At 37.2% G+C, this 20,583-nt stretch overlaps 1 protein-coding gene across 5 annotated transcripts in view; it reads left to right on the top strand.

Moving 5' to 3' along the window:
- mgat4c (mgat4 family member C) overlaps window positions 1-20,350 on the top strand; it is a 209,790-nt gene extending 189,440 nt beyond the window's left edge. For all 5 annotated transcript variants that reach the window (XM_067420364.1, XM_067420363.1, XM_067420361.1 and 2 more), the window contains 3 exons: window positions 12,489-12,640; window positions 14,229-14,376; window positions 16,156-20,350. In XM_067420364.1, coding sequence (XP_067276465.1) covers window positions 12,512-12,640; window positions 14,229-14,376; window positions 16,156-17,312 — 1,434 coding nt within the window. In that variant the 5' untranslated portion in view covers window positions 12,489-12,511 and the 3' untranslated portion in view covers window positions 17,313-20,350. The remainder of the gene's footprint in view (window positions 1-12,488; window positions 12,641-14,228; window positions 14,377-16,155) is intronic.
- The last annotated feature ends 233 nt before the right edge of the window (window positions 20,351-20,583 follow it).

Here is a 20,583-nt window from a genome sequence, read left to right as displayed (position 1 = left end):
GGGGTGTAACAATACATCGACATAGATGCATCAATCTAATGTCTAACAATACGATGCCAAGCGTTAAAAATAATCCATGTAGACTATTTATGTAAGAGGCAAGTGGCACATTTGTTTTAATACTTTCCACATTGGCACACAATGTCATGTATTAACCTATTAACACCAACGCGTTTATTCTCGTTTAAATTACCTTTCAAAGCTTGTGAAAGACGGTCAGACATGGCTTCACGAAAATCGTATCATTTGCTCGTGTTTAAAGCCTTGCAAAAAGCAGCGTGCACTCATCTCAAACAGAGCACAAATAGGCAACTGAATTGAGTCTTCTTTTATTTATTTTTTGTGCATCAGTAGATAAAGGTCTATAGTTTTGCATAAAAGGAGAATATAGCGCTATGAATCGTTCTTCACTGAAATTTAAAACTTAAACGAAAATGCTCAATAAACTGCGTCTGCGAAGTGAGTCTTATGCTTATTTGACGGTGATTTCACATTTCTTGTTCGTATAAAGGCTAAATACAAATAAAAGGTGAACATTAATTTATTTGTACCGGTTTTATTTCAATTTTTTTTATAGTTTTATAGGATGAGGTTTCATAGACTTGACAAATTAATTTTTCAGAAGTTTGTTGGTACAGAAATCCTTTGTGGCAGTTCTTGGTAGTTTTTCTAAAGCTTTTATATAGTTCATATCGATATCGAAATTATATCGTATCGACCAAAATTAAGAAATATATCGTGATATAAATTTTGGCCATATCGTCCAGCCCTACCAAGGACCCAGGACTTTTCAGCATAGCGTTTGAGCGAGTCGCATGCTAATCGCGTCATATCTGCGTTCTATCTTTATTTGGCAGAAGCGCTTTTCTCTAAGCAGTGTGAACATGTCACAGCAGCGCCGAGCGAACGCACAGAGTAACGTTGTTTTAAACACACTTAAATGTATCTAATATGATAAACAGAGGTGCTTTACCTCATGACCGGAAAAGCGGAAATACTGCTCAACACTGCCACAACACTCGGTTCTGCTCTGCTTCATACTACAGTAAGGTTAATAACCGCATCCAAGAACATGATTTCTGCCCGAGTCCTATTTTCCACCGGCTTTGAGGTGAAGACCACATGTCCCAAGATACTGCGCTCAAACTTGGTGTCATCAAACTACACCTTTGTTTTGAATAGGCGCCCTCTAGTGGACAGAAAGTTGTATAGTGCAGCTTTAACTATAAGTGAAGCATAACTTCATCATTGCGTATCAGACATTTCCACCTTGTGGAATAAAGGTGAATTGCACTTATTCAGTCATCAAAGATTCAATTATTGCTGTGCAGAAAAAAAAGTCTTACCCTCCTCGTTAGTGACCCTTTACAATTTTGTACAAAAAATTAAAGGGGGGGTGAAACACTCAGTTTCAGTCAATCTCATGTCAATCTTGAGTACCTATAGAGTAGTATTGCATCCTTCATATCTCCGAAAAGTCTTTAGTTTTATCATATTTATAAAAGAAATATAGGCTGTACCGAGTCTTTCCGGAAAAAACCGAGCGCCTGGAGGCGTATCGTGTGGGCGGAGCTAAAGAATGACAAGCGCGCAAAGCGATGACGTCCTCAAGCGTGGAGAAACCCATCTATCTCAGCTAATACAGATAATGATCCACAATCAAATCTGAGGGAGAAATAAATTGAACAGGAGAAACGGCAACAGCAGGACGTCCGTCTCTGTGGTATGTAAGTTACTGTATTTAATGGCCTCTCCACATTTCTGTGTGTTTACTCGCAGTGTATGAGGACATGATTCGGTTTATGGACTATTGTATGCGACTAGACCTTAGAAGTAGCAAGCATACTGTAACGTTATACACAGAACAACAATGGAGTAACCGTTAGCGCATTTGAATGACGAAGCACGCGATCGTGTCGTTTACTGATGTTTACTCATGCGACGGTAGCCAATAGCAGAGACATTAGAAGCAGTTTAAGTTAACTCACCGTCGAAGCTTTATTGCTGGGACCGCTCCGTCAGAAACACACTTCTTTGGTATGATTTGGTAAAGTCCTGTGACAGCAGTGGCGTGTAAATCCATTTTGAGACGCAACTGAAACGATGTTGTCAAGCTTCCCGTCATTTCTGCGTTCAAATCGGTTCAAATGCAGCGCTGCCTTCCCGGAATGCTGTGCTGAAGCGTTGAAGTCGCTCGACGTCACCCATAGGAATAAAGTGGAGCGCGGCGCCGTTCACGGACGACTGGATCTGCAGCTGAGAGACTGTTTACAGCGTGCTCTAGTCACCCAGCGCACCCTACCGGGAGAAGAGCCCGTACGGCCCATACAAGGACCTTCCGCTCTTATTAACGTCAAATAGACCCATACTCGAAAAAAACTCGCCGAAACTTGTGAGAAACCGGAAGGAGTATTTTTGACACAGAAATACTCCATCAAACGTCCAACATTAGTTTTTGAAACTTTGTCTATGTTTAGGATGGGAATCCAAGTCTTTAAAGGTGTAAAAAGCTCAGTATGCATGAAACAGCATTTCACCCCCCCTTTAAAGGAAAAACAGGCTTTTATGATTTTGTAATTTTTTTCTTATAATATTGTTTTGAATTATTGACAAATACTAAGAAGGTTGAGGGTAGTGAACGATGACCCGGCTCACTAAAGATCTGTGGTACGCTTTTAGAGGGTTCCTAAAAAGTATCAGTTTAAATGTATGAAATATGAATACAATTATGCAAATTTTCGTAACATTTATTTCTTGAAAAATGTATTTCTATTTTTTTGAGAAGCAAAAAGCTTATAATGCAATGGAAAGGGAATAATGAATCACGCAATCTCTCCCTTTTGCTCAGAAGTGAAATTATTTTCTATTCTAGCATGTTTGGCTCCCTTATTGTTGCAATCACGGAAACTGGCATATGTAAGCCATTATAGAATATGCTTTGTATTCAGCATCAGTTCAGCTCTTCACACAGCTTCCAACCTGAAGCTAAGCCACCTGTACAGCTGGTGCCTGCTGCAGCCTGGACTGCGCCCAAATCCAAGCGGGGTTGCTGGATTTATTCATACATCAAAACATAGAGACATTCGGCAGATCCTCACAGTAAACCACCACCATGGCTTCCATGCAGTCTCTAAAAATAGGCCGCCACCAAGACTTGGGAAGAGGATATAAACAAATATCTTCTTTTTATCTCACAGAAATGTTTAAGTATGAAACTTCATGCAACACTGAGATATGTCAGCTGCTTCAGAGGAAAGTTTGAGACCCAGATGTGAGGAAAGAGATCCTTCTTTGTGTTGTCTTCAGTTGCTTCACCAAAAGTCCACACTGTGTTTACGAATTGTCACTTGCACGGCGTTCTAACAGAAACAGAAATCCCACTTCAGATTTCCCAGCCCGCTGTGAAGGAACAAACAAGAATTATTTTAACTAAGCAGGGTTTAGCAATAACTATGACTGGATACTTTTTGTCTACAAGAAAGAAAGGGGGAAATGTGCATATGTGTGACTCTCTGAGTGTGTTTTGTGTCTTACAGTGTCAGCAGTTGAACAATGTTCTATTGAAGATTCTGCTGTTACAAGCCTGCGACCTCTCCAGTGAACCATCTTATTATGCCTTTAGAATGTGTTGAGCAAAACCGATGTCAGGAGGTGTCCTTTCAGCAGCGTGCAAACACTGGCATAACCTTAAAAGGTTTACCAGAAGTCATAGAAGCGAAAATGTAATCTGTTAGTGCTCCATGATAAAAGCATGCTGACATATTGCTAAATAAGATGGGATTTTTTTTTTCTGTATATCAGCCATTTTGTATATCAGCCATTTAGTTAATTAACAGATTTTTTTTTTAACAAACTAATTTTTTTTACCAGATGTTTAACCAAATTCTGAATACATGATACCTTTTTTATTATTACAAAGCAAATTGATTTGACCAAAGTTTACTAGATTAGTGGAACCAACACCCCAGGGACGAGATTCTTACTGCGGGGAACACTCCCCACCCCCACATGGAACATGATTGCCCCTACCCCCGTGGAGGTCTGTGCACGTCACTGTTAGCAAGTATGCTAACAAACTATCATTGGTCACTTCATATGTTTTCGTCAGATGGTCTAAAAACACATTTCATAGCCAAACTTTATTAGGATAAACTTTATTAGGCTTTGGCACTTTACACTGATTAACTATAGGCTAGGTGCGACTACTTTAACATGCAGCTTGTACGTAAGCATTCAAGATTTTTAACCATTAGGCTGCTAGTTTTCCATTTTATTAAATGGTTAGTTCACCCAAAAATGAAAATTCTCTCATTAATTACTTACCCTAATGTTGTTTGACACCCGTAAGACCTCCGTTCATCTTCGGAACACAAATGAAGATATTTTTGTTGAAATTCGATGGCTCAGACAGGCCTTCATTGACACCAATGTCATTTCCTCTCTCAAGACCCATAAAAGGCACTAAAGACGTCGTTACAAAGCCCATCTCACTACAGTGGCTCTACAATCATTTTATGAAGCGACGAGAATAGTTTTTGTCCACAATTTTTTTAATTTAAAACGACTTATATAGTGATGGGCCAATTTCAAAAAAAAAAAAAAAAGGAACCGTTATTCATGATGATTCCGAATCCTGAATCGCTACGCTGATTTATAACCATTCGAAACTTTATTTTGGAATCGGCCCATCACTCTATTTCGTTATTTAGGTTTTTTTGCACACAAAAACTGTTCTCGTTGCTTCATAAAATGATTGTAGAGCCACTGTAGTGAGATGGGCTTTGTAACGACGTCTTCAGTGCCTTTTATGGGTCTTGAGAGAGGAAATGACATTGGTGTCAATGAAGGCCTGTCTGAGCCATCGGATTTCAACAAAAATATCTTCATTTGTGTTCCGAAGATGAACGGAGGTCTGACGGGTGTCGAACGACATAAGGGTCAGTAATTCATGAGAGAATTTTCATTTTTGGGTGAACTAACCCTTTAATGTGTATGTCGTGTATAGGGCCAGTCATTACATTATAATTTATTTTGTTCATGCATTGCAATTTACAGAATATACATTTAGATCAGTTTGCAAACTTTAATTATCAAAATAGAAATTTGGCCTTGTACTACTATGCTCTGTTTATTAGTTATCATTATTTTAATTTATTAATGTGTGGGTTAACAGTGAACTATAATCATAATTATAGCTTTTACTTCCATTTGTTCATGTACAACTACTAATACAATTATTAATCAATGCTTTTGTATAATATTCATTTTTTTATTTAATTGAATTTGATTGATTTTATTTTATTTTATTTTATACAAGCCTGATGGCACATTTCAATAAACACGGTTGCAGTGCACAAATTGATTAACACAAAGAAATTAATTTAATTGACAAAAAAAAGTTCATTCACAGAGCTGAGACCCACAGTGTTCATCTAGAGGCAGTGTTTCTTATCGTCTGAAGCTGGTACTCTTTTCTGCTTTCAGCCCTTTTGTTGAGGAGAAAAATCTATTTAAGTGGCTGAAGCTCTGACACAAAGCAAGAGCAGAAAGCTGTAGAATCTGCTGGCTTAATTGATTATTTGCGCAGAGCTGTATATCAGCGAGGTGCAGCATACCCTTGGGAAATAATGTAAAACAGATAACAAGATCAAATGTGGAAGAATTGCTTTCTACTGCCAGCTTTATTAATCTGTTTCTCTCTTAGTCAAAATGGCTTTTTTCCCTTTCCTCTATGCAGGTTTTCGCATTAAGACAAGGTTTGCCTCTGCGTCCCAAGTAGCATGAAAGCTACAGCTAACGAAGCTTTCATGAAGCTGTTTAGAAGAACATGGGTGGCTCATGATTTTAACATTAGCTTAGCATTCGAGCTTCAAGAGTCTTTGGCTTGCTTTTTAAGAATGAAAATTGGAATTATTCATTGATGCGATGCTTAAGAGTCTTAATTAACTTTAAAACTGAGCTGTACGGAAATTTGCTGACTCACACGTGTTTGTATTTTGGCCTTAAAGGATCAGGCTTTTAGAAAACACACAAGACTTGCTTGCTTACTTCAGTAAATCTTTGATTGCAGATTTACACCAAACAGCCACAATACCCTCATGTACGTCCTTGTAGGTTCACTCTTTGTAGTCGAGATGCTGTTGAATGCTGGGAGTGTTTGTATTAAATCCAAATCAAACCAAGTGTTCTCTAATTCCACATTCTCTCATAGTGCATTTACATAATAAAAATTGCATAGCAGTCTCCCAATCTACTAGACATCCTTCCTCAAACATCTCTCTAAGCCATTTCCAACTCTGTAAACTGATTTGTTTTTCTTATTCATGGGGTCTTGCGGCACATCAGACATGACTGTAATTGCCTTCCTCTCACCAGGGAGCTTCTTGTTTCTCATTCTGAAGTTTATTCTCTATTTCATGTCACCAAGGCTGAGAGAGAGATGGCACCCTGGGAGAAATGACACTCCCTCCGTCACCAAGAGGAGAGTGAAAAGATAAGAACGTCAGATAAATATCTGCAAATGCGCAGCTCAAAATGATGCTAGCACAATGTCCTCGCTTTGAAATGAATGGGTGTTTATGCGTATACTTCCTATGAGTATGGCAGTTCGCATTAGTGTACGCAAAGAAATGCACAAACAAGCTGATGTTAGACAGAAGACCATCTGGATTTTCTGTGTTTTTTATGAAATCAACTCTTTGGATTACTTCTCTCGTTCTCTAAATGAGCCGTTTCGTTTAGCACGGCGGTAATGCTCTAAATGCCTAGTTTATATTGACTGGTAAAAAGGCTGCTCGCCCTGGGAGGTGATGATCTACAGAGCGACAGGAAGTGGGAATGAACCTCAGGTTATTTACGTCCGCACTCCCTCAAATGAGACTTCTGAAAAAGCGAGATCCCTGGCAGCTGTACGCGGCTCTGCCGTCTGCCTGTAATTTCAGCTCTTCCAGAATCAGACCCTGTCAGGTATAATTACGCAACATATGAAGGTACCAGGCTGCTGGTTTTCCCTTTTACAAACTAAATCTGCGGCTTTAGCCTGGAAGAAATTCAGTCATTATTAAATCTTTGTTTTTCAACCTTTTTCGAGCTGTTTTAGTTTTCAAAGCTCAGAATTGATTTTGTGTGTATGTCAACAAACACCACTCTCTGCATCCATGAAAGGAGGAGGGATAATGTCAGCTCAGCTTAATACATTCCTAATGGATGTTTTATTTTCAGCCTGAGGGTGCGTCTGAAGTGTTTGGACACTTGGAGACTTGAGGGGGTGGAAGAATACCTGGCAAATGCAGCCAGTTTACAACAAGATATTTGGAAACATTGATAATGCTATTTGAACGTTCATTCTTTCTTTTGAACAATTTTTCTATTCTTTTATGGCTCTAAATGATACTGCAAGGTTTGCTACTGAAAATCGAAGGAAAAAAATCAGTAACACTTTATTTTAGGGTTCAATTCTCACTATTAAAAGCACAATATGTACGATTTTTGGATTACATTTCTAAAAAACACTAGAATAGTTTTTTTTTTTGTTGTTGTTGATTTGTATACTTACATTATCCCAAATATTTCCAAGAATGTTTTAATACAAAAAAAGCCATCTTAACCAGAACATGGACCGTTTGAATACATTTATCGACAGACTAATCATTGTTATATTGCTCAACACAGTTAGTCTTATTGTTTAAATCTAGTGTTCTTGATTTACCATGAGTACCAGGTTTTACCATGCTTAATATCAATCTACCGTACTGCAGTGTGCTACAGAACAAAATCCCCAAAGTTAAATGAACTCTACTCAGAGTACATATGGTCCATCTCTACATAGAGTTAAAATAAATCTGAATCAGTGTTAAAGTTAATGGGATAATTAAGTGATTAATTAAGGGATGATTGTACATTAATTATGAACATCTGCTGTTAACAAGCGGAATCACTGAAGGACAGAGTAAGACAAGATCTACAAAAGATTCAGCCACAGCCTTCGATGAAATCAACTGAAGATAAAATAAGAGATTACATCTCTGAAGATCTCAGCAGAGGAGGATTAAACAACTCCACAAACAGCATTACAAGCTTAATACATTACTAACCATACTGACTTTTTGTCTGTTATACATGTACAGAACCTCTTATTGAGAATCAACAAAGGTTTAGATGTTGATGATTTATTGAAAAAATAGTTTAGTTTGTAGTCGGCATTATGGTAATCAGTATTTGCTTAAGTTGGACTTTTTTAACATATTTTTTCTTTGGCTGCTGTAACTGTTTGTATGGTAAGAACAACAAGAGAAAACTTACAGGAGTTTAATGCACAATTTATTTTTTTATTTTTTACTTTTAAAATAAATAAATAAACTTATTCAGCTTTTCTGATTAAAATAGAGCTGGATATTTTTTAGAATCACAATAAAACAAAGTTAACAGTAAATTGCTCATTCTCAGTCATAAGATTAGTGAATTAAGTCACTACAAAATGATCATATTCTTATCATTGAGCAGCCAACAACATCTGATTATCTCTCTTGCTTTTCTTGCCATAGCAAACTCAGTTACAGCAGCCAGAGAAACACTAACATTAAAAAGTTGTCAAACTGTTCAACCAAAAAAACATTGACCACCATGATGGTGACATAAAAAAATAAAAATAAAAACATTTTCAACAAAATCAAAAAAAAAAAGTATTCTCATTTAGAGCTTCTGTAGATTTATAAAATACATAAAGTCATTCTGGTTAGTAATGTGTGAAGCTGGTCTTCAGAGATGTATTGTCTTCTTTTATCTTCGGGTGATTTCATTTTCATTTCAGGCTGTGGCTAAAGAGAGTTGTAGTTCTTATGTTTCTCTGTCCTTCAGTGATTCTGCTTGTTAACAGCAGGTGTTCATCAATGATGCTCAATCATCACTTAATCACTTAATTATCTCATTAATTAATTTAAAACTGATTCAGATTATTGTAACTCTATGTAGTGAGTGACCATATGTTATCTGAGTAAAGTTAATTTAACTCTTTTTTTTTTTTGCTTTGTTCAAGTGGATTTTGCTGTATTAAAGTCTCTTATAGTAACCGCCGAGCCAACATTCAGAGTAGCAATATATTAACATAACTTTCAACTCAAATGTAACTAATATGATAAAACAGTGCTCCAGTACCCTACATACACAACCAGAAGAAGTGTAAATGGTTGTCTGTGACATAATAAAAGCTCTGCAGAATCAAGGCATCATCAAGCTATGCGTTTGTTTTGACTAAGCGACCTCTTGCAATGAAAAATTACACATTGTGGCTAGTTGCTTATTAGCCTGCATACTAGGATATTGGCATATAAAGCACATATTAATGCTTTATTCTGCATGATGACACCATTCTATAAATCCCTTAATTCTACCCAATACCTAATCTCAAATGCTACAAAACTACCTTACTAACTATTAATAAGCAGTAAATTAGGAGTTTATTGAGGCAAAAGTCATAGTTGATAGCGAATATGTTCCCCACTAAAGTGTTACCAAAACAAAATCACCCACAAATTAAAACATTTCTGTCATAATTTACTCTTGTCATTCCAAAATCTGCATGATTTTCTTTGTTGTGTGCTAGTGGAACACCAAAAAACATATTTTGAAAAATGTCAGTTTTTGTATATAAAATGAAAGTTAATGGGGTTTATACAGTCCCCAAAATTCTTTCAAATTTCGTTTAGCCCCGAAATTCTTCAAAATATTTTCTTTTGTGTTCTGCAGAAGAAAGAAAGTGATGAGGGTAAGTAAATTATGGCAATTTTCATTTTTGGGTCTACAATCCTTTTAATTCACCTCTAGTTAATCTCAGTAATTAACTTTAAGAGGGTATTACAGTTGACTCAGCCTCACTGTGTTTCACTGTGTCATTCATAACATTTTTTTTGTCAATTCAGAAATTTCTTATATTTCTTATTTATTTATAGTTATTATATGATTATATCCAGTCAGTGCGAAACTCATAGAATAAGGTACCAGGTGATGTAATGCAAAACCATCAGTGGTCTCCTCACTTCACTGCCAGTGAAGGATGAAGCAGGTTTTGCAGGTTGAATCAATCCAGCATTGCTATTATGCTGCATTAACATTACATGAATCCACCTGCGTGTGTCAAAATGCAAAATGGTTTGAACTGGAAAATTTAAAATCCAGTCACTTGTGTAATTAAATGTACAAGAAAATTGAATGTGCAGTATGGATATCGTTATGGCAATATGATTTTTCTGCTGTCTGCATTATGTTATGATAATGTATTTGTTTAAAAGAGGTCAAAGTTTTCTTTGAATGATAAGAATTTTTTTTAAAGAAGTATGCTCACTGCATTTATGATGCACTGATGCTCACCTGCATTTATTTGATAAAAATACAGTAAAAACAGTCATATTGTGAAATATTATTATTAATTTCAAAAGAACAGAATTTATTTTAAATAGATATAACAATGTAAATGTCTTTACTTTCACCAATCTTGCTGAATTAAAAAAATAAATTATTTTTAACAGTAGTGTAAAACCCCAAATGCATGATCTCAATGTTTTCACCATTTTTAAGTACAAGCAAGAGCTTCGAATATCGACCTGGCAATTCCCAGTTCAAACAGGTTGGCAGTGAGCAGGATCAATACATCTGGTCATGGAATCATGAAAAGTTAGTTTGTATTCCATTAGTGATCTTACAGGAGCCAACCAAAAGGCTGATACATGTAAGCTTGCATCTGTAAGCTTGCTGATACAAACCCTTGCGTCATCTTTCTATTCTTAGATTAGTGTAATTTGAGGTCAAAAATAAAAGAATGCCTGGGGCCTATTTCATGCACATAGCTAAACTTTTTTTTTCCTATTTGAAACCACTCCAGTTATGCATCATCAGATGAAGATAGCTGAAATTGAAATGCCATTTAGTAGTATAGCTTTTAAGAACCATACTTTGTACTTGAAGCACAGACCTCAAAAAAGGGAAAAACAAAAGGCCTTAAAGGCACAGAGTACTGTAGTTTGCTCTTGCCTGGTGAATAGGGTCGGGATGTTAACCTCACAGCGTGTTCTTCAGCTGAAGTCTGTATTATACCTACATCGTTGTCGAGTTAATTACTGGGCTTAGAGGCACACAAGGCTTCCACTTATTTTTAGTGTGACCTTATAGTGAATGTCCTGTCTTAAAAATAAGTGCACTTCTGATGGCTGCACAGACAGAAATTGATGGCAGTTTCTTCTCACAATAAAGACATCCTTTTATTGAGCTATCTCTCTATCTATCTATCTATCTATCTATCTATCTATCTATCTATCTATCTATCTATCTATCTATCTATCTATCAATCTATCTATCTATCTATCTGTCTGTCTGTCTGTCTGTCTGTCTGTCTGTCTGTCTGTCTGTCTGTCTGTCTGTCTGTCTGTCTGTCTGTCTGTCTGTCTGTCTGTCTGTCTGTCTGTCTGTCTGTCTGTCTGCACAATAAATGTACATTGTAAAAAAAAAAAAAAAAAGTAATTTAATTAATGTAGTTACCTGGTTGCCTTAAAATTTAGTGTTCATTGAAATGAAAAAATTGAGTTAATACAATGAATTTTTTTTGAGAACCGACAACCTTTATTTAAATGCTATTAGAGTTTTTCTCAGTCACTTTGATACATTTCTCAGATCAGAATTGAAAAATTCTCAAAGTTACCTGATGTTGTGTGTGCTATTCAGTGCTGTCTTTTCATTTCTGTATCTCAATGACATGTTCTGTCAATAAAATACTGTACAAACAGTAAGAGTGTAAATTTGAATCTTTTCCATTCTCTTGCAATTACACTCACACATACATTAAGATGTAACTTACAATTGACAATAACTGTCATCAAAACTTAAGCCATAGTTTCCATCAGAACGTCCCTCCAGAGTAAACTGTTATATTGACAACATGACTAAACAATTTGACTGTCTTATCCGTACACAATGACACAAGGACTTGTCATTCTGATGGCACTGACATGTTCATTGACACATTGATATTTACTTTTGAGAGATGAACTAAGGATTTTGAGCAAGAGAGTGGCTTTTGCAGGTTATCAATGGTGTTTTGCTATTTGTACAAATTGTTTTGAGAAATGCACTTACTGTTTTGCAAATTGTGAGTTTGATTTGAGAAATGTACCAAAGCGACTGAGAAAAACTATAAAAGATTTTGTAAGCATATTGGGTAATTGTGTGCTTTATTTGTGATGACGCGTGATTTATCAATTTTTTTAAGGAAAAAAAATTATTGTTCGGATACAATAATATTTTGAGTTTCTATTTATTAAACCAATTTCCTTCATTGCATCAACTCAAAATTTGAATTTCAATAAATGGCAACCAGGTTACTTACTTTTTTAAGTTAAACCAACAATATTTTTTTTACAGTGTACATAGTTCTTGCTCCACCAAAATTAGCGTATTAATGAAGCATCCTGATGCAGTATTTTCTCTTTGTTTTCTTTTAGATCCCACCTGTAGTATTTCCATCATGAGACTGGTGTTAAAATACCTGGACAAGATGAGGTGTTTCCGGAAACGTTCCACCATTCCTTTTCTGGTGGCTCTCATTACCTTCCTGCTCTTCATAAACCTCTACATCGAGGATGGCTACGTGCTGGTGAGTTTGTTTACCTGTTGTAATCCAGCAGGTAAATTACAGAGGTCAATTTATTTACATCACCAGTGGAGCAGATAACAAGACAATAGTGGGCTTCACAACAACTTGACTACTGTTGTTGCATGTGATTTAGCATTAATTATCTCCTTCCTGAAAAGTTATTTTGTTTATATGCTTTAATTACCAAATGTTGCGTGTAAGGCTGCCGGTGCTGTGTTGTGCATGTATAATTATCAGAGCTCACGATGCAGCCTATTTAAAATTTCATGATGTAGAGGCAGTCCAAATGCAAGAGACACATTTATTATTCATGAGGCCAACTTTATGATCAAAACTTTGTGATCATAACATGTCGTGTGCGTTTGTCTGTTGAATTATTCAAAAGTTGTACCCATTTTGACTAAGTCACTTTTCTAAATAACCCCCATTTAATTGAAACACAAACACCATCACCGCCAGCAAAGATTTAGTAAAGTGTGAACAGTTCATGTGTGGTATAGCAACAATGCTGTCATTTAATACTAGATTATAAAAGTTGAGTGAGTAATATCGTGTGTACAATTAATTTTTCAAATGCCATCATTTACTTTAATGAGATTATTCAAGAGTGTGCAATCATATACCGCATCTAAAAATAATGACCTGCAAGCTCACACTTAAAGATGCTAAAGACGTCTTAGCGTCTCATGAACATATGATCCTGTCTTGGAGACACTTTCTGTAGCCTTAAAGGGTTAGTTCACCCAAAAAATGAAATTGATGTCATTAATGACTCACCCTAATGTCGTTCCACACCTGTAAGACCTCCGTTCATCTTTGGAACACAGTTTAAGATATTTTATATTTCGTCCGAGAGCGTATCTAAGTGTATGCACACTATACTGTTCATGTATAGAAAGGGAATAAAAACATCATCAAAGTAGTCCATATATGACATTATTTGGTGAATTAGAATCTCTTGAAGCATCTAAAATACATTTTGGTCCAAAAATAAGAAAAACTAAGACTTTATTGAGCATTGTCTTCTCTTCCGCGTTTGTGTTCAGATCTCAAATAACGATTCAATGGTTGTGAATCAGTGAATCGATCAATGATTCGGATCGCATGCCAAACTGCCAAACTTCTGAAATCACTTGACACTGGTGATCCGAATCATTGATCGATTCACTGATTTATAACTGTTTGAATCTTTATTTGAGGATTGGACACAAACGCGGAAGAGAAGACAATGTTGAATAAAGTCGTATTTTTTTTTATATTTTGACCAAAATGTATTTTCGAAGCTTCTACAGATTCTAATTCACCAAATAATGTCACATATGGACGACTTTGATGATGGTTTTATTCCCTTTCTGGACATGGACAGTATAGTGTACATACACTTGTATACACTCTCGGACTAATATAAAATATCTTAAACTGTGTTCCGAAGATGAATGGAGGTCTTACGGGTGTGGAACGACATTAGGGTGAGTCATTAATGACATCAATTTCATTTTTGGGTGAACTAACCCTTTAAGGCTCATAGTGAATGCTGTGACAAACTTGGACTTATAGACTTGTCTGTCTTGGATGTCATCTGTTTCAGGAGGAAGATAAACGTCAGTTGCGAGAAACCTCAATGCACCCGCTGAACTCCGACCGATATGTTCATACCTTTAAAGATATCACCAATTTTTCTGGAACAATCAATGTGACTTATCGGTACCTTGCCGGAACACCTTTACCTCGGAAAAGTAAGACTGCTTTCCTTTGTACACTTAGTATTAGCAGTATACACCGGTGTAAAACAATTCTAAACAAAGAAGTCTTGAATTATTTAAGGTCTGTAGTAAATGCACCTTGTTCATGGAAAACATATTAAGAACTTTTTTTGAAGTGCAGTTCTTTCACATAGTCATGCTCAAAAGTTTACATACACCTTGTAGAATCAATACAATGTTAAATATTTTAACAAAATTATACAAAATCATACAAAAATCTTGTTATTTTTTTTATTTAGTACTCTCCTGAATAATATGTTTGCTTAGTCCATTTTTTGTCCTGAGCAGTTAAGCCCAATGTTTATTTCCAAATGGAAGACGAGAGAGGACCAGGCCTTGACTTTACGTTGAGTTTTGTTATGTTTTGTTATGTGTATGCGGGCAGTCGTCCGTGAGGGGCTGCCCGTGGTTTACTTTCGTTTAGTTTATTTAAAAAAAGTTGTTGAATGTTCACCGGTTCCCGCCTCCTTCCTTCGCATCTAAGAGTCGTTATTACATTGGTTCCGAAACCCGGGAGGAAAGAGGGATACGCTTTCGAAGAGCCCTCGTTGCTGAGGGGGATCGCGGTGCTGAGGAGTTCCGGCAGCAAGGATGGAGAAGGACCGCGAGGGCTGCCCGAGGCGGTGGTGCTGGAGCGAGTAAAGACCGGTGGGATGGAGAGCTCGCTGCCGTGCGCCTGGGTCGAGGTGGGGTGGCGGCCGTCCTGGAGGGAGCAGAGGAGTCGCCGATGTTCGCCGTGGGCCGGAGCCTGCTGCTGTCCGCCATTAGGGGGAAGAGCTGGGAGCACGGGGCTCGCTGCCGACTGCCCTCAATCGAAGGAGCCACCACTCCTTTTTTTTTTTTTTTACATTCAACAACTTTTATTAAATAAACAAAATGAAAGTAAACCGCGGGCAGCCCCTCACGGACGACTCCCCGCACACACATAACAAAACATAAACAAAACTCAACGTAAAGTCAAGGCCTGGTCCTCTCTCGTCTACCACTGTCTTTGCTCCTCCTTTTATTTTCCTGTCACTCCGCCATGGTGAGACGAGACCGGAGTGTCTCGCAGCTGGCGCTCATTATCACTCGCCCCTGGCCCGCTCTCACTGTCCCTCGCCTCGCTGCTTGCCACAGTGATATTTAAACCAAATAAGAACAATTTGCACATCGTCATCCTGTTCAAAAGTTATCACCCCCCCCCCCCCCCCCCCAGCTTTTAATGCATCGTGTTTCCTTCTGGAGCATGAGTGAATGTTTAAAAAAAAACATGTAATAGTTGTGTTTGAGTCCCTCAATTGTCCTCGGTGTGAAAAGATGGATGGAATTTTGCAGGACCTGGAGGATTTTTCTGAAGAATGTTACGCAGTTTAACTGTTCAGGACAAACAAGGGACTCATGAACAACCATCACAAAACAAAACAACAGTCATGGATCATCCAGGGAATAACACACAGTATTAGGAAATCAATGGTTCATAAACTTTTGAGCGGGGTCATTTTTATAAATTCAGCCTTTTTTTGCAGGTTGTGCATATGTATACTTATTCAGGACAGTACTCAAAAAACAATAACATGTGTTTTTTATGATCCCTCTTATTTTGTTAAAATAATTTACATTTTGCAGATTCCGCAAGATGCATGTAAACTTGAGCATTACTGTATTTTAACAGACTACAATATTGTATTCACATTAAAGATAAAGCAGTTCAAAGCATGCATTAAAACATGTTGATTAATTTACTCCATCATTTTCCATGTTAATTTGTAGAGTATCTCACCATTGGATTGTCATCTGTGAAAAGAAAACGAGGAAACTACCTGTTGGAGACCATCAAGTCCATTTTTGACCAATCAAGCTACGAGGAGCTCAAGGAGATTGTTGTGGTTGTCCACTTGGCGGACTTCGACCTGGCGTGGTGCGAGAGCCTAGTTCAGGAAATCTCAAGGAAATTCGGCCACCATATCATTGCAGGACGGCTGCTAGTTATCCATGCACCAGAGGAGTACTACCCGTCCCTGGATGGGTTGAAGAGAAATTATAATGATCCCGAGGATAGGGTACGCTTCCGTTCCAAACAGAATGTAGATTACGCGTTTCTGCTCAACTTCTGCACCAACCTGTCAGACTTCTACATGATGTTGGAGGATGACGTGCGCTGCTCCCGAAACTTCCTCACTGCCTTGAAGAAAGTGGTGTCATCTAGGGAGGGATCGTATTGGGTGATGCTGGAATTTTCCAAACTGGGCTACATAGGGAAGATGTACCACTCACGAGACCTTCCTAGACTTGCACATTTCCTGCTCATGTTCTATCAGGAGATGCCTTGTGATTGGCTTCTGATCCATTTCCGAGGCCTACTGGCCCAGAAGGATGCGATCCGCTTCAAGCCATCCCTTTTCCAACACATGGGCTACTATTCCTCATATAAAGGTGCAGAAAACAAACTTAAGGATGATGACTTTGAGGAAGACTCCCTTGATATCCCAGACAATCCACCTGCCAGTTTGTACACAAACATAAATGTGTTTGAGAGCTATGATGCTGCCAAAGCTTACAGTAGCGTGGACGAGTACTTTTGGGGCAAGGCCCCGTCCACTGGGGACTTTTATGTTATAGTGTTCAACAAGGCAACAAAAATCAGCAAAATCAAGATCATCACGGGAACAGATGATCGCCAGAATGATATTTTGCATCACGGAGCTCTGGAAGTGGGAGAGAAATTAATAGGAACCAAAAAGGGAAGGCAGTGCTCCTCTTATATAACTTTAGGGGAGTTTAAAAATGGAAACATTGAGGTTTATGATGTGGACCACAAAATAGCATTTGATATTGAGTGTGTTCGTATTGTGGTGACGGCAAGTCAGAAAGAATGGCTTATCATTAGAAGCATAAGCCTCTGGACTACACAAGGTGCCAGTCAATGAGAACTATTTTGAACCGTAGCTCAAGGCACAAGAATCTGTTAATTTATCTATTTATTTATTTCTACAATTATTTATTCATTTGCACCTGAGATATCATTATTTATTCATCAGACTAATTTAAAGGAAAATGTAACCCTAGTACAAGACTTCACACATCAGAGGAAAGCATTATTACTCAAAAAATGTGTACTCTTCTTCAAAAACATTGTCTCAGTTGTTTTTGCCTTGTTTTCCAGTGAAGAGTTTAAAAATCTTTTTTAAAATCAGATTTTATTTGAGAAACAAAATTAATATGTTTTTAATTAAAACATGTGTTTACTTGAATCATAAATCTGTTAAAGGGATAGTTTGAAAATTAGCCCATGATTTACGCACCCTCATCCTAGATGTATATGACTCGACGTGCGTCGGACTTAGACCGACAAATTGGGATCTCAATTCGTCGGTCTAAGTCCGACGTATGTCTCCGTTCCCTTCTTCAGGGAACGAGGGTTACATACGTAACCGAGACGTTTTTCAGACGAATACAATCAAAAAAGTTATTTAAAAAAAAAATGTCCAGGCTCTTTCAGTGCTTAATGACAGTGAATGGCTGTTTCTGTTTTGATGTCCATAAAAGTGCATCTATCCATTATAAAAGTGCTCCATGTGGCTCCAGGGGTTAATAAAGGCCTTCTGAAGTAAAGTGATGCATTTGAGAAAGAAAAATAATAAAAACTTTAAAACTTTACAAACTGTAATCTCTAACTTTTGCTAACTGTCATACACGCGTTCACAAGAGAATGGTGTTCCAGCGTGTCACGTAAGACACTCCGGTGAGAATATATAGAGCCAAGTTTTGTTTTGCTCTATTCTCTGCGCTTCCGCATTCGTCACCGGAACTTACGCTACGACTCCATCATACATCATGTGCTGCATATGAACACACACACGCTCCGGATAGATATTACAGTTTGTAAAGTTTTGGGATATTTTTCTTAAACGCATTGCATCGCTTCAGAAGGCCTTTATTAACCCCCTGAGCTATATGGAGCACTTTTATGATGGATAGATGCACTTTTATGGACTTCAAAATAGAAACAGCCATTCACTGTCATTGTAAAGCGTGGAAAATGGTTCATAGGCTAATTTAGCTTTTTTGGTGAACTATCCCTTTAAGGTCTAGCGAGGTTTACGCTTAAAATAAAAATGTGCGATGTTCTTTAAAAACAACACTTACCTTGCATAATTGTGATTTAGTAAATGTGAGCTGTTTTTAAGAATGTTTATATATTTGAACTGGAGAACAAGACAAAAATACAGTGTAGTTTAAGGGATTTTTTTTAATTTTTTGCAGTGTAGCTCTTTCCCAAATTTGATCAGACATATTATCCTAGCGTAGTCGTTGAAAAACTTGCTTGAAGCTGAATTGTAAGCATTTCATTTCGGTTAAGTTTTTATTATTTGTTTATTCTTTTCTTCGATCTAAAAATGAGCTTATCCTTCTCTCCTTTCCGCCAAAACAGGGTCAATATGCCTTGAATACACACTGTATTGTGGCATGAATCTACTCAGCAACATTTCATTCTATCTCCCCACTGAATGATAACATAAATGCTATTCAATCAACCTTGGGCCAAAAGGGTCTCCTTATGTAGTTTTGGTTTGTTTGTGCATTTCTTCGGAGGCACAGACTGGAACAGTGTGGGTATTCGCCCATCTTCTAAAGTGTTGTGATTGGACAGTACAGTGACAAATGAGGTAACCCTCCTTCCTCTTTTCAGTATTTTCCTGCTATCTTTTGCTCAGTGCAATTTTACCAGGGTAAATTGGATTTTGTTTGGCTCATTCCCCCATAAAATTACACCAGCAACAAGCACCCTAGTGAAGACCGTTCTTATAGCAAACTTCTGTCCGGAATTGCGGGACACTCCATCTAAATGCAGTTTCATGTCATTGTGTGAGTCCATGCACTGTATACCATATCTATCAGAATAAAAATTAGTTTACTCTTTGTTTTGAGATGTTTAGAGAGACGGTTTCATAACCATCTAATTACGCCGCTACACTGAACGTTACAAAAAAATGCAATAATAAGACAACTGTTTACATGACTGTAATGTTGCAGAATGTGTTTATCTCCTCTTTATTTTTGAGACATGCCATTTTTTCCATGTTATCATAATGCAGTCCATGTGTAGTAGTTCATACAAACTTGATATCATACAAATACTCTGTACCTTGCATGATTTTTGCAGTCGACTTTGCCAACACCCAAGATACAAAATTAACAATAAAGAGTGCATTGCGCCAATGTGTCAAAAAATTAACCATCAATGCCATAATTATCAAGAAGCCATTACTAGCACAATTTCTCAGGCTAGAAATGTGTTAAATTGCTTTATACATTTGTTTCGATCACGAGTCAGAACTGCATAGTTTTTTTATTCAGTTTATTCTAAGTGAATACCTCTTGCCCAATTGTATTTGTGAATGGTCTTTTGGATGCATTTCTGACTTCTATGGCTATTTAATGTCACAGTATGTTTTCAATAGTTTTGTAATGCTTTCTTGTGAGCAAAGCACAGGTCCTTTTTTGAAACAGCCAGCTCAATTTTAGGGCTGGGTGTGTAATAAAATGTTACAATTGAAAATATCGGAAGGTTTTGTCTTCCTAATAAAACAACTGAATAATTAATTGTTCATGCATGAGCTAGGAAAGAATGCTGCCGTGTTAGTACGCCTGTCGGTTTTGGGCTTTGACTTGTTTCCAAGTGTCTACTCTGAAATTGACTGGCATTGTACTGTACTTGATTTGTAATTTAACTGTACTAATACTACATTGAAACAACGGACATCACACGTATTGTGCTGCATAGGTGACGAGAATGTGTTATGATGTAGAGTTATGTTGTATTTCTCCCACACTGTTTGTCACATGGTACTGTATCTATATTGTAAAATGACATATATTTTTTTACATTTATCATTAGAACTGTTTGCCTTGTATATTGTACCTAAATATACTTTGACTCAAGTGCTGAGTTGACAAAAATGAATGCCATTTCCTCATTGCAAATCCAGAGATTGTTAAGAAAACACATTTGGGGGAAAATCTTGATATACTTTTTTAAAGTACTACAAATACACACACTGGCTGGAAGCCAGTCCGGATCCACCTGAATATTCACTACCTTATATGTTCACAGGCCTGCATTTGTGTCTCTTCTCAAAAAATGTTGTGATAAAGTTAATTATTTTCCATAATGTAATGATAAAAATCAAACTTTCA

This window comes from Pseudorasbora parva, chromosome 16 (assembly GCF_024679245.1).
Source record: "Pseudorasbora parva isolate DD20220531a chromosome 16, ASM2467924v1, whole genome shotgun sequence".
Classification (NCBI taxonomy): Eukaryota; Metazoa; Chordata; class Actinopteri; order Cypriniformes; family Gobionidae; genus Pseudorasbora; species Pseudorasbora parva.
Note: the sequence above shows the minus strand (reverse complement) of the source record. Positions and strands in the feature narration are given on the sequence as shown.